Here is a 14585-nt window from a genome sequence, read left to right as displayed (position 1 = left end):
CAGGGAGACGGGCGTTAGCCGTCTCTCGCGACAAGACTAACCCATTCCCATTCGGCAACGCTCAAAGGCATCCGCGTGATGTGAGCTACAGGTTACGGGCCGAGAAGGCCGTGCCAAAGCGGTGGTTGACCGCTGCGTTGGACACGCTGCAGGCACCCACCCCTCCACGGAGGGAACGTTCCACCCGCAGAAGACAGCAGCAGCCCAGGAGAAAAACGGTAGGAGAAGAGGTACGGAGAGACGGGGAAGAACACGCTGCCACGTGGAGATCAGGGCTCCCACAGAAGAGGGCAGAACATCTGGGAACCAGCGCTCACCAAGATTAACCTCAAACGTTAACCCAGCCTGCAAAGAAAACCTGCTCTGACGTGACTACTGTAGCAAGGAAAGAGAGGCCAGGAACCACTGTTTCCCAGCTCCAGAACATCGTAAAATCCACTGTAATACGTGGTCTGACAAAGCCTGCTGTTATGGCCACGCTTTCCAGCAACGTCCAACCTAAACAGAAAACTGCAAGCACCGACGCTGGGGAGGACACCGAGGAACGGGCACCGGGGCAGCCGCAAAGCCCAAGCGGGTCGGCTACCCCTCCTCTTCGCTGCTTTACCTAGAGATTATGCAGTGAAAAAAAAAGTGCTAACTTGTGAAGAACACACACAGGCGTATTGTTCTTCTGCAAAAACGAAGCAGTTCTCTGCGTGCTGCTATGCTCAGCAAGCAGCAACCACCGTTCCTGAAGATCAGAGGTGAAGCCAAATTCTCCTATGTTGCAAACTTGCAAGTCTGCTTTTCCAGAACATATATATATATATATTTATATATATATGTATATGAGCAGCACTAACTGGCTAAACAAAAACGCATCAAGGTTTAAGGGAATTTCTACACCTCAGCTGTCTATATTACAAGCATATGTGAATGCTAAGTGTGAATAAAACTGAAGCTTTTTGTTAAAGTAACTGTGTCATTTAAGTGCATGTTAACAACACAAGATAGTTTTTATTACATGAAAAAAGATAAAATCTACAGCCTTCTCCACTATCAATGCGATTTCAGGTGGTTTAATACCTTAACAGATGCACATGAGGAGGAATGCATTCAATAAAATCTGTACCAGCGCAATGAAGTCATCTTATCAAAGATCTGCAATTTCAGAAAAATACTGTGTACTTCCAAACGCAGGCGATGGCCCTGTTCCCCAGCGTGGCTCATTATACCTCACACCACAGCTATGAGGGAGCAACACGAAGCTCTTGGCGGGTGCAGCCCTTGCCCCCGCGCTGCTCGCAGCGGCACGGCTCGGCCCGACGGCCGCGTTCCTCCTGCACGCTGAGCACTGCGACAATCGATGGGGGGAAATGCGCTGCTCCAAATCCCCCCGTGCCAGCTCGGATGCAGCTGGGCGCGCGGGGCCGAAGGCAGCTCCCTCCTCATCCCCGGCACCTGCCCACCAGCGAGCTGTCAGGTGCCTCTGCGGCATGGGACCCTCCGAGGATAAGGCACCGACACGGAGCAAAGCAGAACCGGTCAACACTTACGTCCCTTACACATCTCTACGTGCTTCCAAATTGGTACAAACCGCTTTATCAGGGTCAACAGAGCTCATTCCGCTCTGAAAAGAAAGCACCAGGCTCATTCTGCTCTGGAAAATGAGGGAAAGGAGAAATTTAAACAATCCAAAAGATGTTATTAAAAAAAAAAAAAAAAAAAAAAACCCAAAACCACAGAACATTGTTCTTGCACTTCAGAAGTGCCAGCCCCCCCGCCCCAACGATGTAACACCACCTTTGCATCCCTCCGCATTACAAACCCCACGTGCGATCCACACCTACAGGACTCAAAATCGCAGGGAAAAAGCATCGGCATGTTTGTTCAATCTCCAGAAATATTTATCTCCAGAACTATTCAAGCCAGTCTGTCTATTCACCTTGCTAATCCTCGAGATCTTCGGATCTTTTTGGCTAAAACAGAAAAATATTTTGTCTTCCTATTCTGTCTTATTGCGGATTTTATATCAACATTATCTGCAAGTGGGACTGGAGGAAATCTACTTTTTCAGAGCCAGGATAGAAGGTATGAAAGTCTTTTTCAATGCTTTAACAAGAAAACATGCCAGCAAATGTGGGTAAGAGGGAATAAGCGACGTGCCGTTCCCCCAGCTGCACTGCAGTCGTCCTTCCAGGCACCGCTTGGAGGGTTTTCTCCTCCCCTGAGCTGTGCTATTGATTTGGGGGAGGGAGAGAGTAATGCGAGTTGAACAGCCCAAATATCTTTTTGCAAAGTCTGTTGCTTTGTAGAGGATTTAGGTGCCATTTGGTAAGTGAACAGCTGCATTATTAACTGCTGTAATTTTTTTTAAAGGGGAAAAGGAGGGGGGAGAGAGAGAAAGAGAGATGGGGAGGGAGGGAGGAAGGCAGAGAGAAGTGTCTATAGAGGAACATATGTCCTGTTGATTTTTTTAAGCATCTTTTAAAACTAATTCCATATTCAACCTGTGATTTCATGTTCTGAAAGCCTACAGACGAAACACTGCTGCAAACAACTTCACTGTGGTTAAAATGCTCGCTGCCGAATTGGCTATTTTCCTGGAGCGACTGCAGCACGAGGTGGCTGCGAGCACTTTACAGACTGACTCCACAAAAACACAAAGCAGCGTTCAGCATCGTTTTCCTTCCCTTTCCTCACCAGCATTATCTGCATTAAAAACACAGATTTTGGAAACCGGTAAAGTCTCTGCAACAGTGTTATAAAGATGTCTCCATAACCTTTTACTTGTAAAAGTGTATTTGTATATAACTTAAAAAATTACGTAAGAATTATACAAGTAAGAACCATGAAACACAGGAGGAAGAACAAGAAACCACAAAGTGACCTCTGGCCAGACCCATCTTTCGGAAGCAGCACTGCTGTCTCTCGGAGGGCCGCACGTCTCTGCCGGCAGCGCTGTCCCCGCACGACGCCTGGCAAAGCGTGCCCTTCCCCGAACAGCAACAGGCTTTTTGTTCGTTCATTAGCATCGTGGCGCAGTGGGAGCATGCGGCCGGCGATTAACCCCCGGCGGCGCCGGGCCAGCTGGCCGGCACGGCCCCTTTCAGGGCTGGCGCATGGCCCCCGCCGCCCAACAAAGCGCGGGCAGATGCGGGGCCAACGCGCTGCCGGCCCCGCGCGAGGTCAGGCCGGTCTCGAGGGCAGCGCTGGCCGCGGGATCGCTAGCGTGTGGCTCTGCCACCCACGGGGCTTTGGCCGGCTCCGAGATGGCCGTCGCTCCGTGCGGGAGAGGCGAGCTGCTCCGGGCTCCCCGCCGCGAAGCCCCCCGATCACCCACCGTGCCACCGCTGCCTGCAGCAGGTTCAAGGCAGAATGGCCAAGCAACTTGGCCAAGGCCGCAGAGAAAAGTTGCATCTGAGCCGAATCACAGTGCGACGGGTAATTTTGCACTGGGCTGAGACGATGCATCTGTTGTGCAGAAGCAGGCCATTAAAAATCATATTTAAGGGAAAAAAAGAGGAAAAGTTTTATTCTAAAAAGCCCCACGCGAGCTGAGCCGCTTTCAACCCTTCCCGTCCCCGAGGACCCCGCACGGTCTCCAGCTGCAGTGCAGACCCGGCACGGACAGCTTCAGCTAACCAGCGACAGACCGGCTGAGGGATGTCTGGATGCTCCCCGCACCGAGCCCATGGAGCAGTGAGGTGTCTAGGCCTCAAACGAAAACCAGCTAATTGGACGCCCTGATCGGGGCAGAAAAGAGCACCCCAGGAAAAGCAAACTTTCTGGAGGCAGAAAGTCACTATTCTGCACAAATCTGATTTGCCCTTGATACACAGCTGTGGCAAAACCCACCGATCCTTCCTGCCGCCTGCAAAGCCAGGATGGGGACAGCCACCTTTGCAAAATACTGAATAGTTACTACCTCTCACATTTTTGCTCTTTGAACGAGAGACCACAGAAAATTCCTGCATTAAGACCCCTAACACAACCGCGTCCCACTTCAGACACCTGTTTTTGTTCAGTGCTGCCCACCGGCCGCCCTTTCCTTCCCCGAGGACCCGAAGGAGCGCAGCTCCTGCTCCCTCCTGCAAAAACGCTCCAAACCCAGTGAAGCAAGAACGCGATTCCTGCCACCACCTGAACCCCGTCCTCCGCCTCAGGAAGGATTTCGGGTATCTTTTTATGCTCTCAGCATCATTTTTCAGAGGAGCTCGTTTCTGACACGCACGCGACAGCACAAACCCTCCGGTAACCGCAGTAATTGAGCGGCGCTGCCGGGGCACAGCAAAAGCTCCTCTTGGTTAGAGCATCTTAACCCGGGGCTGCAACCGCCGGGAGCGCGACCGGCACGCGCCTGGGCACCTGCAGCTGATGCATAGCCGGCTGATTCAAATAACCAGTCAGTCAGAGGTGGAAAACCTGGATTTAGCTACTCCATTCAATTGAGCTTTACATTTGCACTTTTTATCTAATTTCTCAAAGAAAAGCTGATGCTTATTAGCAAGTTCAGTTGGAAGCTCTTTATTCGCTTTTTGTCAGCTTTTTGTTTCTGTGTTTATATACCTTATTTAAGTTATTTTATTCTTAGCAGTTCATCTGAAAAAATGTTAATGTATTGGGATACTATTTTCAAGATTTACCCCCTTTTTTAGTCTTTCATTACTTTGCGTTTAGATAGAAATTGATACTCTTAAAACGTACAAAAATATTTAAGATTTTGAAGTAATTGTGTGGAATTGACTGAAAGAGACAGAGCCAAAAGGTTATTTTAAAACACATTTTGTTAATTTGAGTTGCTAACAATAAATATCATGCCTACTTGAATTTAATGAAGCATCATGCCCTTCAAGAATCAATAGACTGCATTTTCATATATTAAAAAAGACCCCTCCCCACAAGAATATCACGGAAAAGTCCATATCCTGATGCCCAAAATCCCCGCAGAACTTCAGAACTGAGAAATTTTCCTTGACTTTGGAAGAAAAAAAAGAAAACGCAGCTGCTGAGCTGAACGGCTTGGGCTGTACTACCCTGCCCGCGTCACGCCGGGGCTCTCAGCGGCGACTCCCGCACGGCAGGAACTCAACCTCCCGGAATTTTAGGAGCTGATACTGAATATATTCAATGTCACTGTCTGAATAATGAATAAAGCACAAGCATTTTGCATCTTCACTTCAGGAGACTAATGACAGACTTTGCGTGCACACACAGAAGACAGACCCTGTTTCTGGCTCTCAGGCTCTTCCGCAAACCATTTTTCTGTATTTGAGAACCTGGCTTTCCAAATTACTTGAAGCAATTACTGTCTGTTGTATTTTAATACAAATACTCATGCTTAATCTAAATTTGGGATCAACAGGCAAAGGAATACGGACAAAGAGGAAGGGAGAGAATTTAAGGCGGTATCTAAGAAAAACAGGACGATGGTGGCGAACAAAATCTAGGAACCTGACCTCTAAATTTCTGGACGTTCATAAGCTGCCAGATGCCAGATGAAAACTTCAACTCCATAGGACTAAAACTGTGAAATTTCTGCATAAAAGATAATGATCTTGTTTAATGCTTCTTTACTAAATAAAACTGAACAAGCCCTGGCCACTTCCTCGCGAGGGGAAGCCTGCGGGAAGCACCCGAGGCGGGAGGCACGGAGGGCCATCAAGGCGCTCGGAGGTGGAGCACCACCGGCCCGTCGGGAGAGCAGTTACTCCACAAAACCCAGCCCCCTTTTCCCTGTGCTTCCCAGCTTCGCTTGGATGCTCTGAGGCAAGGGGAAAGGGGAAAAGGGGAAGACGGGGGTATTTTCGTGTCTAACAGAAACCCCAGCAGCAATGCACCCAGAACCGCACTGCAAACCGTGGAGGTCCCACCGCGTACCCCCACTCCCACGGACAGAGCCTGCACCGATGCAGAAGCATAGGGAAGTTTTCATCACACACGCACAGGCAACACTAAAGAGATGCAACCTCATTATTTCAGTGCACAGAGGGGTATAACCGTATGGACCGACTAGAATTCAATGGTTAATTCTGAGGTATTGTATCATAATCTATATCAAACTGCAGCTTGCAACTCAAAGAGCAAAAATTATGGACAACAACGATCCCTACAGTCACCTATGCCAAAAAATCAAAGGCTAATTAATGCTGGAGAAACGCTCTTAATCCTCCCGAGCAAGCAGCTTCGCACGGCCTCGCTGCCTTGCACGGCATAGCCTCCGGGGCTGGGCGAGCGGAGGAGGTACGAAGACCAGAGCTGTGCATTTCAGCTCAGGTGTTTGTTTAATTCAGAGGGGCAAAAAAGGAAAACACTGCTTTTGTGGTCAATAAATGTGTGGGGTTTTTTTGTTTTTTTTGTTTTTTAAGGCGCAAGCCTGACACAAAGCACGCGCTGCCGCTCCGCCGCGCCGTGCTCCGTCGGCAGTCACCACTGTACCTGTCGTGAACCTAACAGGGCATTTTCAATCTAAATCTTGTTATGGATTAATAAGCAAACACTTTCCCGCTTATTATGCAATTTATCATGATGAAAATTGCACCGGGCTCCTCAAGGCTACACACTGATGCATTCATTTATTTGGGGCGCTGCGTAGAGAGAGCCATACTAATCTTTATGACAGCTCAGGATGTAACGGCGAGAGGAAAATGACTTTCTGAAGAACCGTATTCACTTGGTTTATCTAAGTCTACATTTAAATACAGTAGAACTTACTTGACTCTCTGGGAAGGTAAAATATTTTGTCTTCTTTTGTCAAATTAAAAAACAAAATGAAGGAAGGTCAGCCAAACAACAGTATTCATCCAGTTTGTACATATTCCTCCTTTAGTTCCCAACACAACAATCATTCATTCTTCAAAATTTTGAGGAAATTAAATACACTATATAAAATCGGTAACGTCTACCTTTATATAATGTAAAAGAAAGTTATAAATCCTAATGCTTCTACAGACTGACGATAAGATGTATATATGGGAATAAGGCAGCCCTGTCAGTCCCTTACTGTATGCATCACGTAAAATGTGTGCTTATTAGCAAACATTTATAAATATATTTATAAAATACAGTCCATTCATAAGACAGCACGGTAGAACTGTAAGCTCTAAAAGGAGAAAAATGAATTCTAAGGTTAAATGATACAGGTTTCTAAAGGTACTCATGGTGTTAAATATTATTTCTACAAAAGAATTTCTTGACAAAAATAAAAACGTATCTAAAAATACTAATACATAGGTTAAACAATTGACAATAATATTTATAAATAAAAATATTTCCAATTATCAGGCTATTCCACAGTTTCATATAGTGTCACATAAAAGAACAACTTTTACTGTGATTTAGCATAGCTTAGAATAAAATGCAAAACTGGATAATTCTTTAAGGATACAAATTCCCTCAGTTGTTTTTTAGTACCCAAACTTATATCACTATAGTAGTACTGTAAACAAGAATATATATAAGCTCACCAAATCCCCTCCATATTCTAACCACACAATTATATATGCATATGACTATTTACTGACCTACTGCAGCTTAAAGTACTACATTTACCTTTTTAGTAATGTAAAATACTCTCTCCCACATCCTTCAGGATGCATCCAGAAACTTTGATAGACGTTAACAATTCCACAAAACAAAATATTACTTGCTGAAAAATGAACCTCTACTTTATGAAAAGAAATACAGTAAAAATACTACCTAAACAATCAGCTATGACCTCTGTGTTTTCAGCTATGAGTTTTTTTTTTCCCCCAAATTTCAAAGACCAAGTATACAGGTTTCCTTTAGGAATGGAATTATTTCCCCACTAATGAGTAGTTTACAAATTAACACTTAATAATCTCATTAGTGATATTCCTTATGTAGAAAGCACTATATAAAATAAAAATCAAACCTGAAACATGTTTAAAATACTACTGAATATTCACATGGTGCTTGGAACACCAAACGGAGAGCACCGTGTTTTCAACTGGTGCAAACTGGGAAAGCTCTACCGAAACAAACAGCGTGATCACAACTCACACGTACTAAAGATTTTGTTTCTGTTCTGCAGGGAAACACAGCCCGTAAAGCACATATTCCAGATTCAGAACTCTGAACGCAAAAACAGCCTACGAATTTAAGAATATTAACCTACTTAATGAGAAAAGAGTTTCTGAGGTTCTATCAGAAAAGCCATCAATGTTTTCTACATTGTGTGAGGAAAGTTATTGCTTAATAGATGTAAATATTTTTGCTTACAATTATTTTCTAAGTGGATGTCTGCAACACTTTAATACTACAATATTAATCCATACTGACAAGCAAATAAGTACTAAATTTGTATTCGCCCAATTTATATTTGCTGCAGAGGAGCAACACAACATCTCCAAAAAGATTCCAGATGACACGCAGGGAATATGGCAATCCTCATCCCAGAACAGGAGCGGGATGTTTGCAGATTAATTTGTCCCGATGCAAGAACTTGCGTACCTATCTCTGAACATTTTATATTTATATTAATTTTATGCTGTACAGTTACTAACATTCATCAAGGTATTATGTTAAAAGTAAAAGCAACTGTGGTTGCTTCTTATATTTACTATGTTTTGTTTAATACAAAGCATAAGATAAACTTGCAAAAGGAGAGGTTAAGTGGCTTGCTTTATGTGATAAAAACTAAATAAAAAAATAGGGGGAGATGGAACTTTAAAAATAAAATCTGTTCAGATAGAGATTTAGAATAAACTTGAGACAAGATGATCAATTTTACAACAAACAACAATAAAAACAAGGGCTATATGGCAAAACCCTCCACTGTGCAAATACACTGGTTGCCATTAATCAGATTAATGGTGTGAGTAGAGACTGTTCATGTGAGAATCGGGTCCCAAATTGAAATTTATTGCTTTTGGGCCTCAGATAATAAAGTCTGTGGATACTCAACAGAAATACTACTCATCTCCTGCAAAACTATATACATTATAGAAAAGCTAAAATTTAAGACTCCAGTTATCTTAACACAAAATGCGGTGTCTACCGTTATGACAGAGGTCATCCTAACGACTTCCCCTGTACGCCTCGCCATCATTACCCGATGGGTCAGCGGCACCGCCAGGCGCGAGAACCCAGCCTGGGCCTAACGGAGCGAGGAGCGAGAGCGGACGAAGCAGCACACAGATGATAAACTGCAGAGAGGAGGCTATACATAAAATGAAGTATTTACAGCTTAAATAAATATTTTAGCAAAATAGCATATGAGTTGTAATTGCACTAAAGACAGTCATTAAAATGCATGAACCGGAAACCCTCAAGGTTTATCAAATTAAGCTAAACTGATTTTCCTTGCAAGTCAGTAGATGCAGTCTCCTGCCGCCCTCCTCACATTTCCTCAGCGCGTTCGGTCCGTAACCTCAGACCTTGAACAACTCGCTTCCTAATATGTTTCCTGTTCTTTCTTAACACTAATTTTATATCCTCTGCCCTGCCAATAATATTTATCTTGATACCCATTTTCTCCTTTTTCCTTAGCAACACCTTCATAGTTTCTTATCTCCTGCTCCCATGAACATCTCATCATCCCTCTTACTCACCCAAACCCCATTTGCTAATACGCATTTACGTACATGCTACGTACCTATTTACCTACGATATGAATGCCGTAAGGTACGAGCTAGCCAACAACGAAAAGCCGGAGGCTCTGACATCGGTTCCCTCCCCAGCTGCTGCACACATGGGTTTTCAAGTCCTCCCGCAAGCGGAGCTGGGGGCCGGGGCTGTGCCGTCCTTCGCTCTGCCCCGCGCGCCAGCCGGTGCCGAGGACTTGCAGCAGCTCCAGCTCTTGCTTCACTCTTGGATTGCATATTTAAATTGTTTCCCTCTCTCATAACTTCTGTTTAGGATGTATTGCGGTCTTTCCTACTTCTTACATACCTGCGCTATTTGCAAGCGTATGAATGGTCACCTCTACATCACTGCTCACACATCCTCCTTCCTGCTTTCTACCTCTTTTACGGCTGTCTTAAAGCATCGGGCTTGAGGTCCGCTGCCTGCACAGCTCCCGCTGCCTGACGCGCCAGGCGTCACGGCACGTGCGTGCTCAGGCAACCGCCCGCCGTCACGGTCTTCACTCGGATTTGGTGCAGTTTCCCTTGCTCACAAGAGCCCTCCCTGGTTCCCGCCAGCCCCTCACAGCCAGGAGCCTCTGCATCCCGGCAGGACCGGCTGAGCCGGGGGAAACCCAACCTTCATTTACTTTTACCTGATAAATATCCAAGCAAATACACTGCTAGCACTATTACCTTTTTGTTTAGTTTCTTAGTGTGGTAACTGTTGCTTTTCTGAGGGGAAGAATATAACAGTAACGACAGAAGGGCCTAAAAATAAATGAAGATCATCTTTCAAACCATATATTATACTTGGAAAAATAACTGTACTATTTATGGAAGATTAAACTGAGTTTTTCTTAACTTTGTCAGCTCTGACCTTGTAAATTTTATTTTCTTGGCCTATAACAGTGCAGAAACTGACAACCCTCTGAGTAGAGGAAGGTAATAATCTTCTGTGATTTAACAAACATTAAAACAGGGCAGGCATAATAATGGCATTACTGGCAAATAAATTCAGAGAACTGATTATTATTTCATTCTGCTGAATTTATCAGCATAGTCTATCGTATTGAGTTGAGTGAAACCACTTCTTTTTTCTTTTACAAACACATTTTAGTAAGAATATGTGGCCACCTCGAGTGTCACAGACAAGTTATTACAATGCTGTGTAGACATGATTTGAAGTTATAGCAATCTAGTGATGTTCAGATGGAACATATAGGCATCCCGGCGCTCCATGCACAGAAAAGATAAATAGTACTGCCTTTTCAGTGTGTGCTCTATGCTGAAGTGACAGACTTAATTTCTCAGTCTGATTTAATCCCAGTTACAAATACCTAACTGAAAGATGACTTGATCTGAAAGAGGTCAGGCCACGTGCAGGACAGCACACCACTGAGACCTTGTTCAGGACGCTGCAAGCCGCTCTCTGACACCCGACACAAGTAGTGGTCTGTTGAGCTTATGATTTCTTAGTAATCTTTACATCTACAAATTATCTTGATGCTATCTTTGTGAACTGAATTTAACTGAGGAAAACAAAAGCCTAGATAGCCATGAATAATGATCTTACACATAGGAATTCAGCAACACCATTAATAAAAAACCACCTTTTCCAAAGTACATGATCCAGAATACCTCACGTTGCAATGCGATGGCTTGTAAAACCATGGAACAAAATGCCACGTATTGAGGCATACTGGTGGAAAATACCTTCTGAAAATACCAGCTTTACGTTTCAGAATGGGTAAAAAGATATTATGTTTTTTTAAAAAAAGGAAAATACATATTTTAGTTTTTAAAAACGTGTTTGGCTCCTTTGTTTTCTCAAACTTACTAAGCGCATGAGCGTCCCTTTGGAGGCCACCGGCTGGTGCTGCCCAAGCTGCAACGCGAGCAAGACCAAGGCAGGCGTGAAGGTACCCGCTGATGGCCCTGGCTCAAGGGCAGAGCCCGAACAGAGGGGATTCGTCCTTCTCCCACCCTCCTGCAGACGCGACGGCCGTCAGCACCCCGACGAAGGGCCGCAGGAACGCGAGCCGGGCCGAGCGCGGTACCTACTTGGCGAGCTGCTTCTCGGCGTCGGCGCAGAGCTCCAGCAGCCCCATGAGCACGGCGGAGACGTCCATGTAGGGCTCCCAGACGGTGAAGCCGCGGCCGATGAGGTCGATGGCGGTGCGGCGGATGGTGCTGTGCGCGGGCAGCTTGGGGCTGGGCGGCTGCAGCAGCAGGAACGTCAGCGCCTTGCCTGCCGCACACAACGGGAGAGAGCCGCGGTGACCGGGAGCACGCGGCACGGCAACCTGCGCGGCCGGGCACCGCGCTCGCGCTTTATCCCCCCACGGGACAAAGCCCTTCGGAGGACCTCTGCAAGGGAGGGAAAGCCTGACGGACAGATAGACACAAAACCAAGGCCTTCTTTGAAATATTAAGTAAATTTGAAAGCACTGTTGAAAAACATCTTACAAATGAGAAACAGTCTTCGAATAACACATTTATGCAGAAAACAGCTGGTGCTACTTCCATGCACCCTAGACAGCAATTAGGCTCGTGAGCTGCAGTGACAGGCGATGACAATTTTCAGGTACCCAGAAGCGTAGGAAAGATCCCAGTCAAAGTTTTGCATCCCGTTAGCCACGGTGCAGCCCATGCAGCCTGCATGCACGAGGGCTTCCAAGCGATCTCCAGGGCAGCAACGGCCAGGCTGCTATCCGAACACGGCCAAATCGGACTAGGTGACCCAGGGAGCCGAACCAAATGGGCACCTGCCAATATTGCCATTTTTGAGCCTTAAACATAGTGTTTTATGGAGAAAATAAATAATCCTAAATATATTTTTGTGAAAAAAATAAAAAAAGAAAATCATGTGTGAATATTTCTTCCTGAAAAGTGTGAAACATGCCACAGTGACTCAACAGGAAAGAAACCGCAGCGAGCCCCCCCGCCCCCCCCTTGGACACCCCCAGAAAACAAGCAAGCAAATAACAACGTTAACCTGGATAACAAAAAGTGCTCACAAAAGGCAGCGCTCAGAAAAAAACATACATAATTTTTAAGGAAGCATCTAAGAAAAGTTTACAAAATTAAGCTGGGCAAAACATCAGTTAAAATAAACACTGTTTAAGTCATGCAGTTTTTAAGAAGCCCCTTGGCCGCAGCCGCAAGCCGCTCTGCTAGGGCAGCTCAGCCGAGCAGGGGGGAGCAGAAAGGAGCCCCGACGGCACCGCTCGCTCTGGGGCCCTCGCCGCTCCCATTACAGACGCTCCGCTCGCTAGCGGAAACCCCCGGCGACGACACCGTCTCCCTGACCGGCAGCGACGGCTTTTAATTTAGACGAACCGGGCCGTGCGGGGACACCGCTTCGGCGGCCGACGCTGCAGAAGTGGAGCGGTCACGTCAGCGCAACGCCGCGGCTCACCGCTCCTCCTCAGCCTCACCCCGCGGCGAAGGCCCCCGCGCCGCGGCTTGCAGGGAGCACAGCACCCTCCTCCTCTCCGCACCAAAGCCGCGAAAGGCGGCTGCCTTTCACGGGGCAAAGAGAGAGACCTGCAAGCAAAGCATTCCTCGGCAACACGATGAACCGGGGCAGGAGCTCGGGGAGTTTGCAACTTGGACGTGCCCCAGGACTCGTGCAGGAAGCGAACGAAGGGGAGGAAAGCGTTAGTGAAAATCAGACCAACTCCTCGCCCCGCCGCCGGGCTGCCCAGCCTCTGCCGCTAGCTGCGGGGCACCTGGGAGCCGTAATTTTGCAGCAAAGATTTTTCTTCCTTGCAAAACCTGCTTCCTATCGAAATCTCCTCCGTGTAAAATGCACGGAGATTAGTAATGCTTTATTTATGAAACGGAATAAAGTCATTTCTAAGGCAGCGCATCGCTGTGTCTCTGCAGGCAGCCCGTCGGTGACGCTGCCCCTCCGGCGCGGAGGGCTCCCCAGCTGCGCCCCGCGCTCACGCGCCCAACGCGACCTACAAGACTTTTAAATAACTAGAAGAGCCGACGCCTGCGGACAGAGATCTGCAACTATCTGGCCAAACTATCCGCCAGCATCACGGACTGAGGGGCAGACGGGGGAAAGGAAGGTCATACTAAAAGGATGATGCATTAATTAATAGCTCAATTACGGTTGCAGCCCTTGAGATTACAGATTATATGCGCTTTAAAAGCGAATGAATTTCTGATGATTTACGTTATTACAAAGCATGCCGGCTGAGTTAAGGATGTGCTACCACGTGAACAAAGCCACAGGCACAGGGGGCACGGGGCCACCCACTACTCGCTGTCTGCCTCGGCTCATTGACTTTATCAACAAGGAATTCAAACAGAACAGAGCATCCCAGTTGCAGCCAAGCAAAGCAGCTACTGGCACTGATTGCCACCAGGTGCTAACACAAATATTAAATTTCGGGTTCTTGGAAATTTTTAGATTTTTGCATTTTCCATCTTATGAGACATTTAACTGAAAAAAAAAACCCCAGAAAGCTCCACCAGAGCTCTGCTCCTGCGGCCACAAACGAACTGCTCCCACGAAGTCTTGGGGTACAAGAGAACTGAGCAAAAATCCTACAAAGCAAAGAAATCCATCTGCCAGTAAACCCGTCGCGTGCCCGCGGCCAGACGTCGGGGCAGCTCGTGGGCAGTGGCTGCCCTCAGCCGAGCTCTCCCAGCCACCGGGAAGGTGTCCAGAAGGTGCCAAGTGCCTTCCAGCCACGGTGCTCAGCGGTGCGGGCTGCAGAACACGCAGCAACGCGGAGGAAACCTGGGAGGGGCAGAAACTTGGGCAGGAAGGGATGAACGTGTCTCTGCCTCCGAAGGCCGGAGTATTTGGTGGGGAAGGTAAGGCGGAGACGTAAGCTCACACGCTTCTCTTGCACAGGTGAGGGAACCAACTCTGGGTCATCGCTGTCACGTCCGAGGGCTCTGACCACTCGGACATGGAGCGACGGAGGGACTGTCATCACCGCTGTCCCTTTTGGGACCCCTCATACCCGAGCAAGCAACCAACATCAATGATCTCCC

The 14585-nt window shown here is 46.8% G+C and overlaps 1 protein-coding gene across 2 annotated transcripts in view; it reads right to left on the bottom strand.

Moving 5' to 3' along the window:
* The window catches only part of LOC112985188 (WD repeat-containing protein 7), a 164231-nt gene that overhangs the window by 45344 nt on the left and 104302 nt on the right, over positions 1 to 14585 (bottom strand). For both annotated transcript variants that reach the window (XM_064500699.1, XM_064500700.1), the window contains one exon: positions 11631 to 11817. In XM_064500699.1, the coding sequence (XP_064356769.1) occupies positions 11631 to 11817 (187 nt within the window). The remainder of the gene's footprint in view (positions 1 to 11630; positions 11818 to 14585) is intronic.

This window comes from Dromaius novaehollandiae, chromosome W (assembly GCF_036370855.1).
Source record: "Dromaius novaehollandiae isolate bDroNov1 chromosome W, bDroNov1.hap1, whole genome shotgun sequence".
Lineage (NCBI taxonomy): Eukaryota > Metazoa > Chordata > Aves > Casuariiformes > Dromaiidae > Dromaius > Dromaius novaehollandiae.
This window is presented reverse-complemented; position numbering and strand designations above follow the sequence as displayed.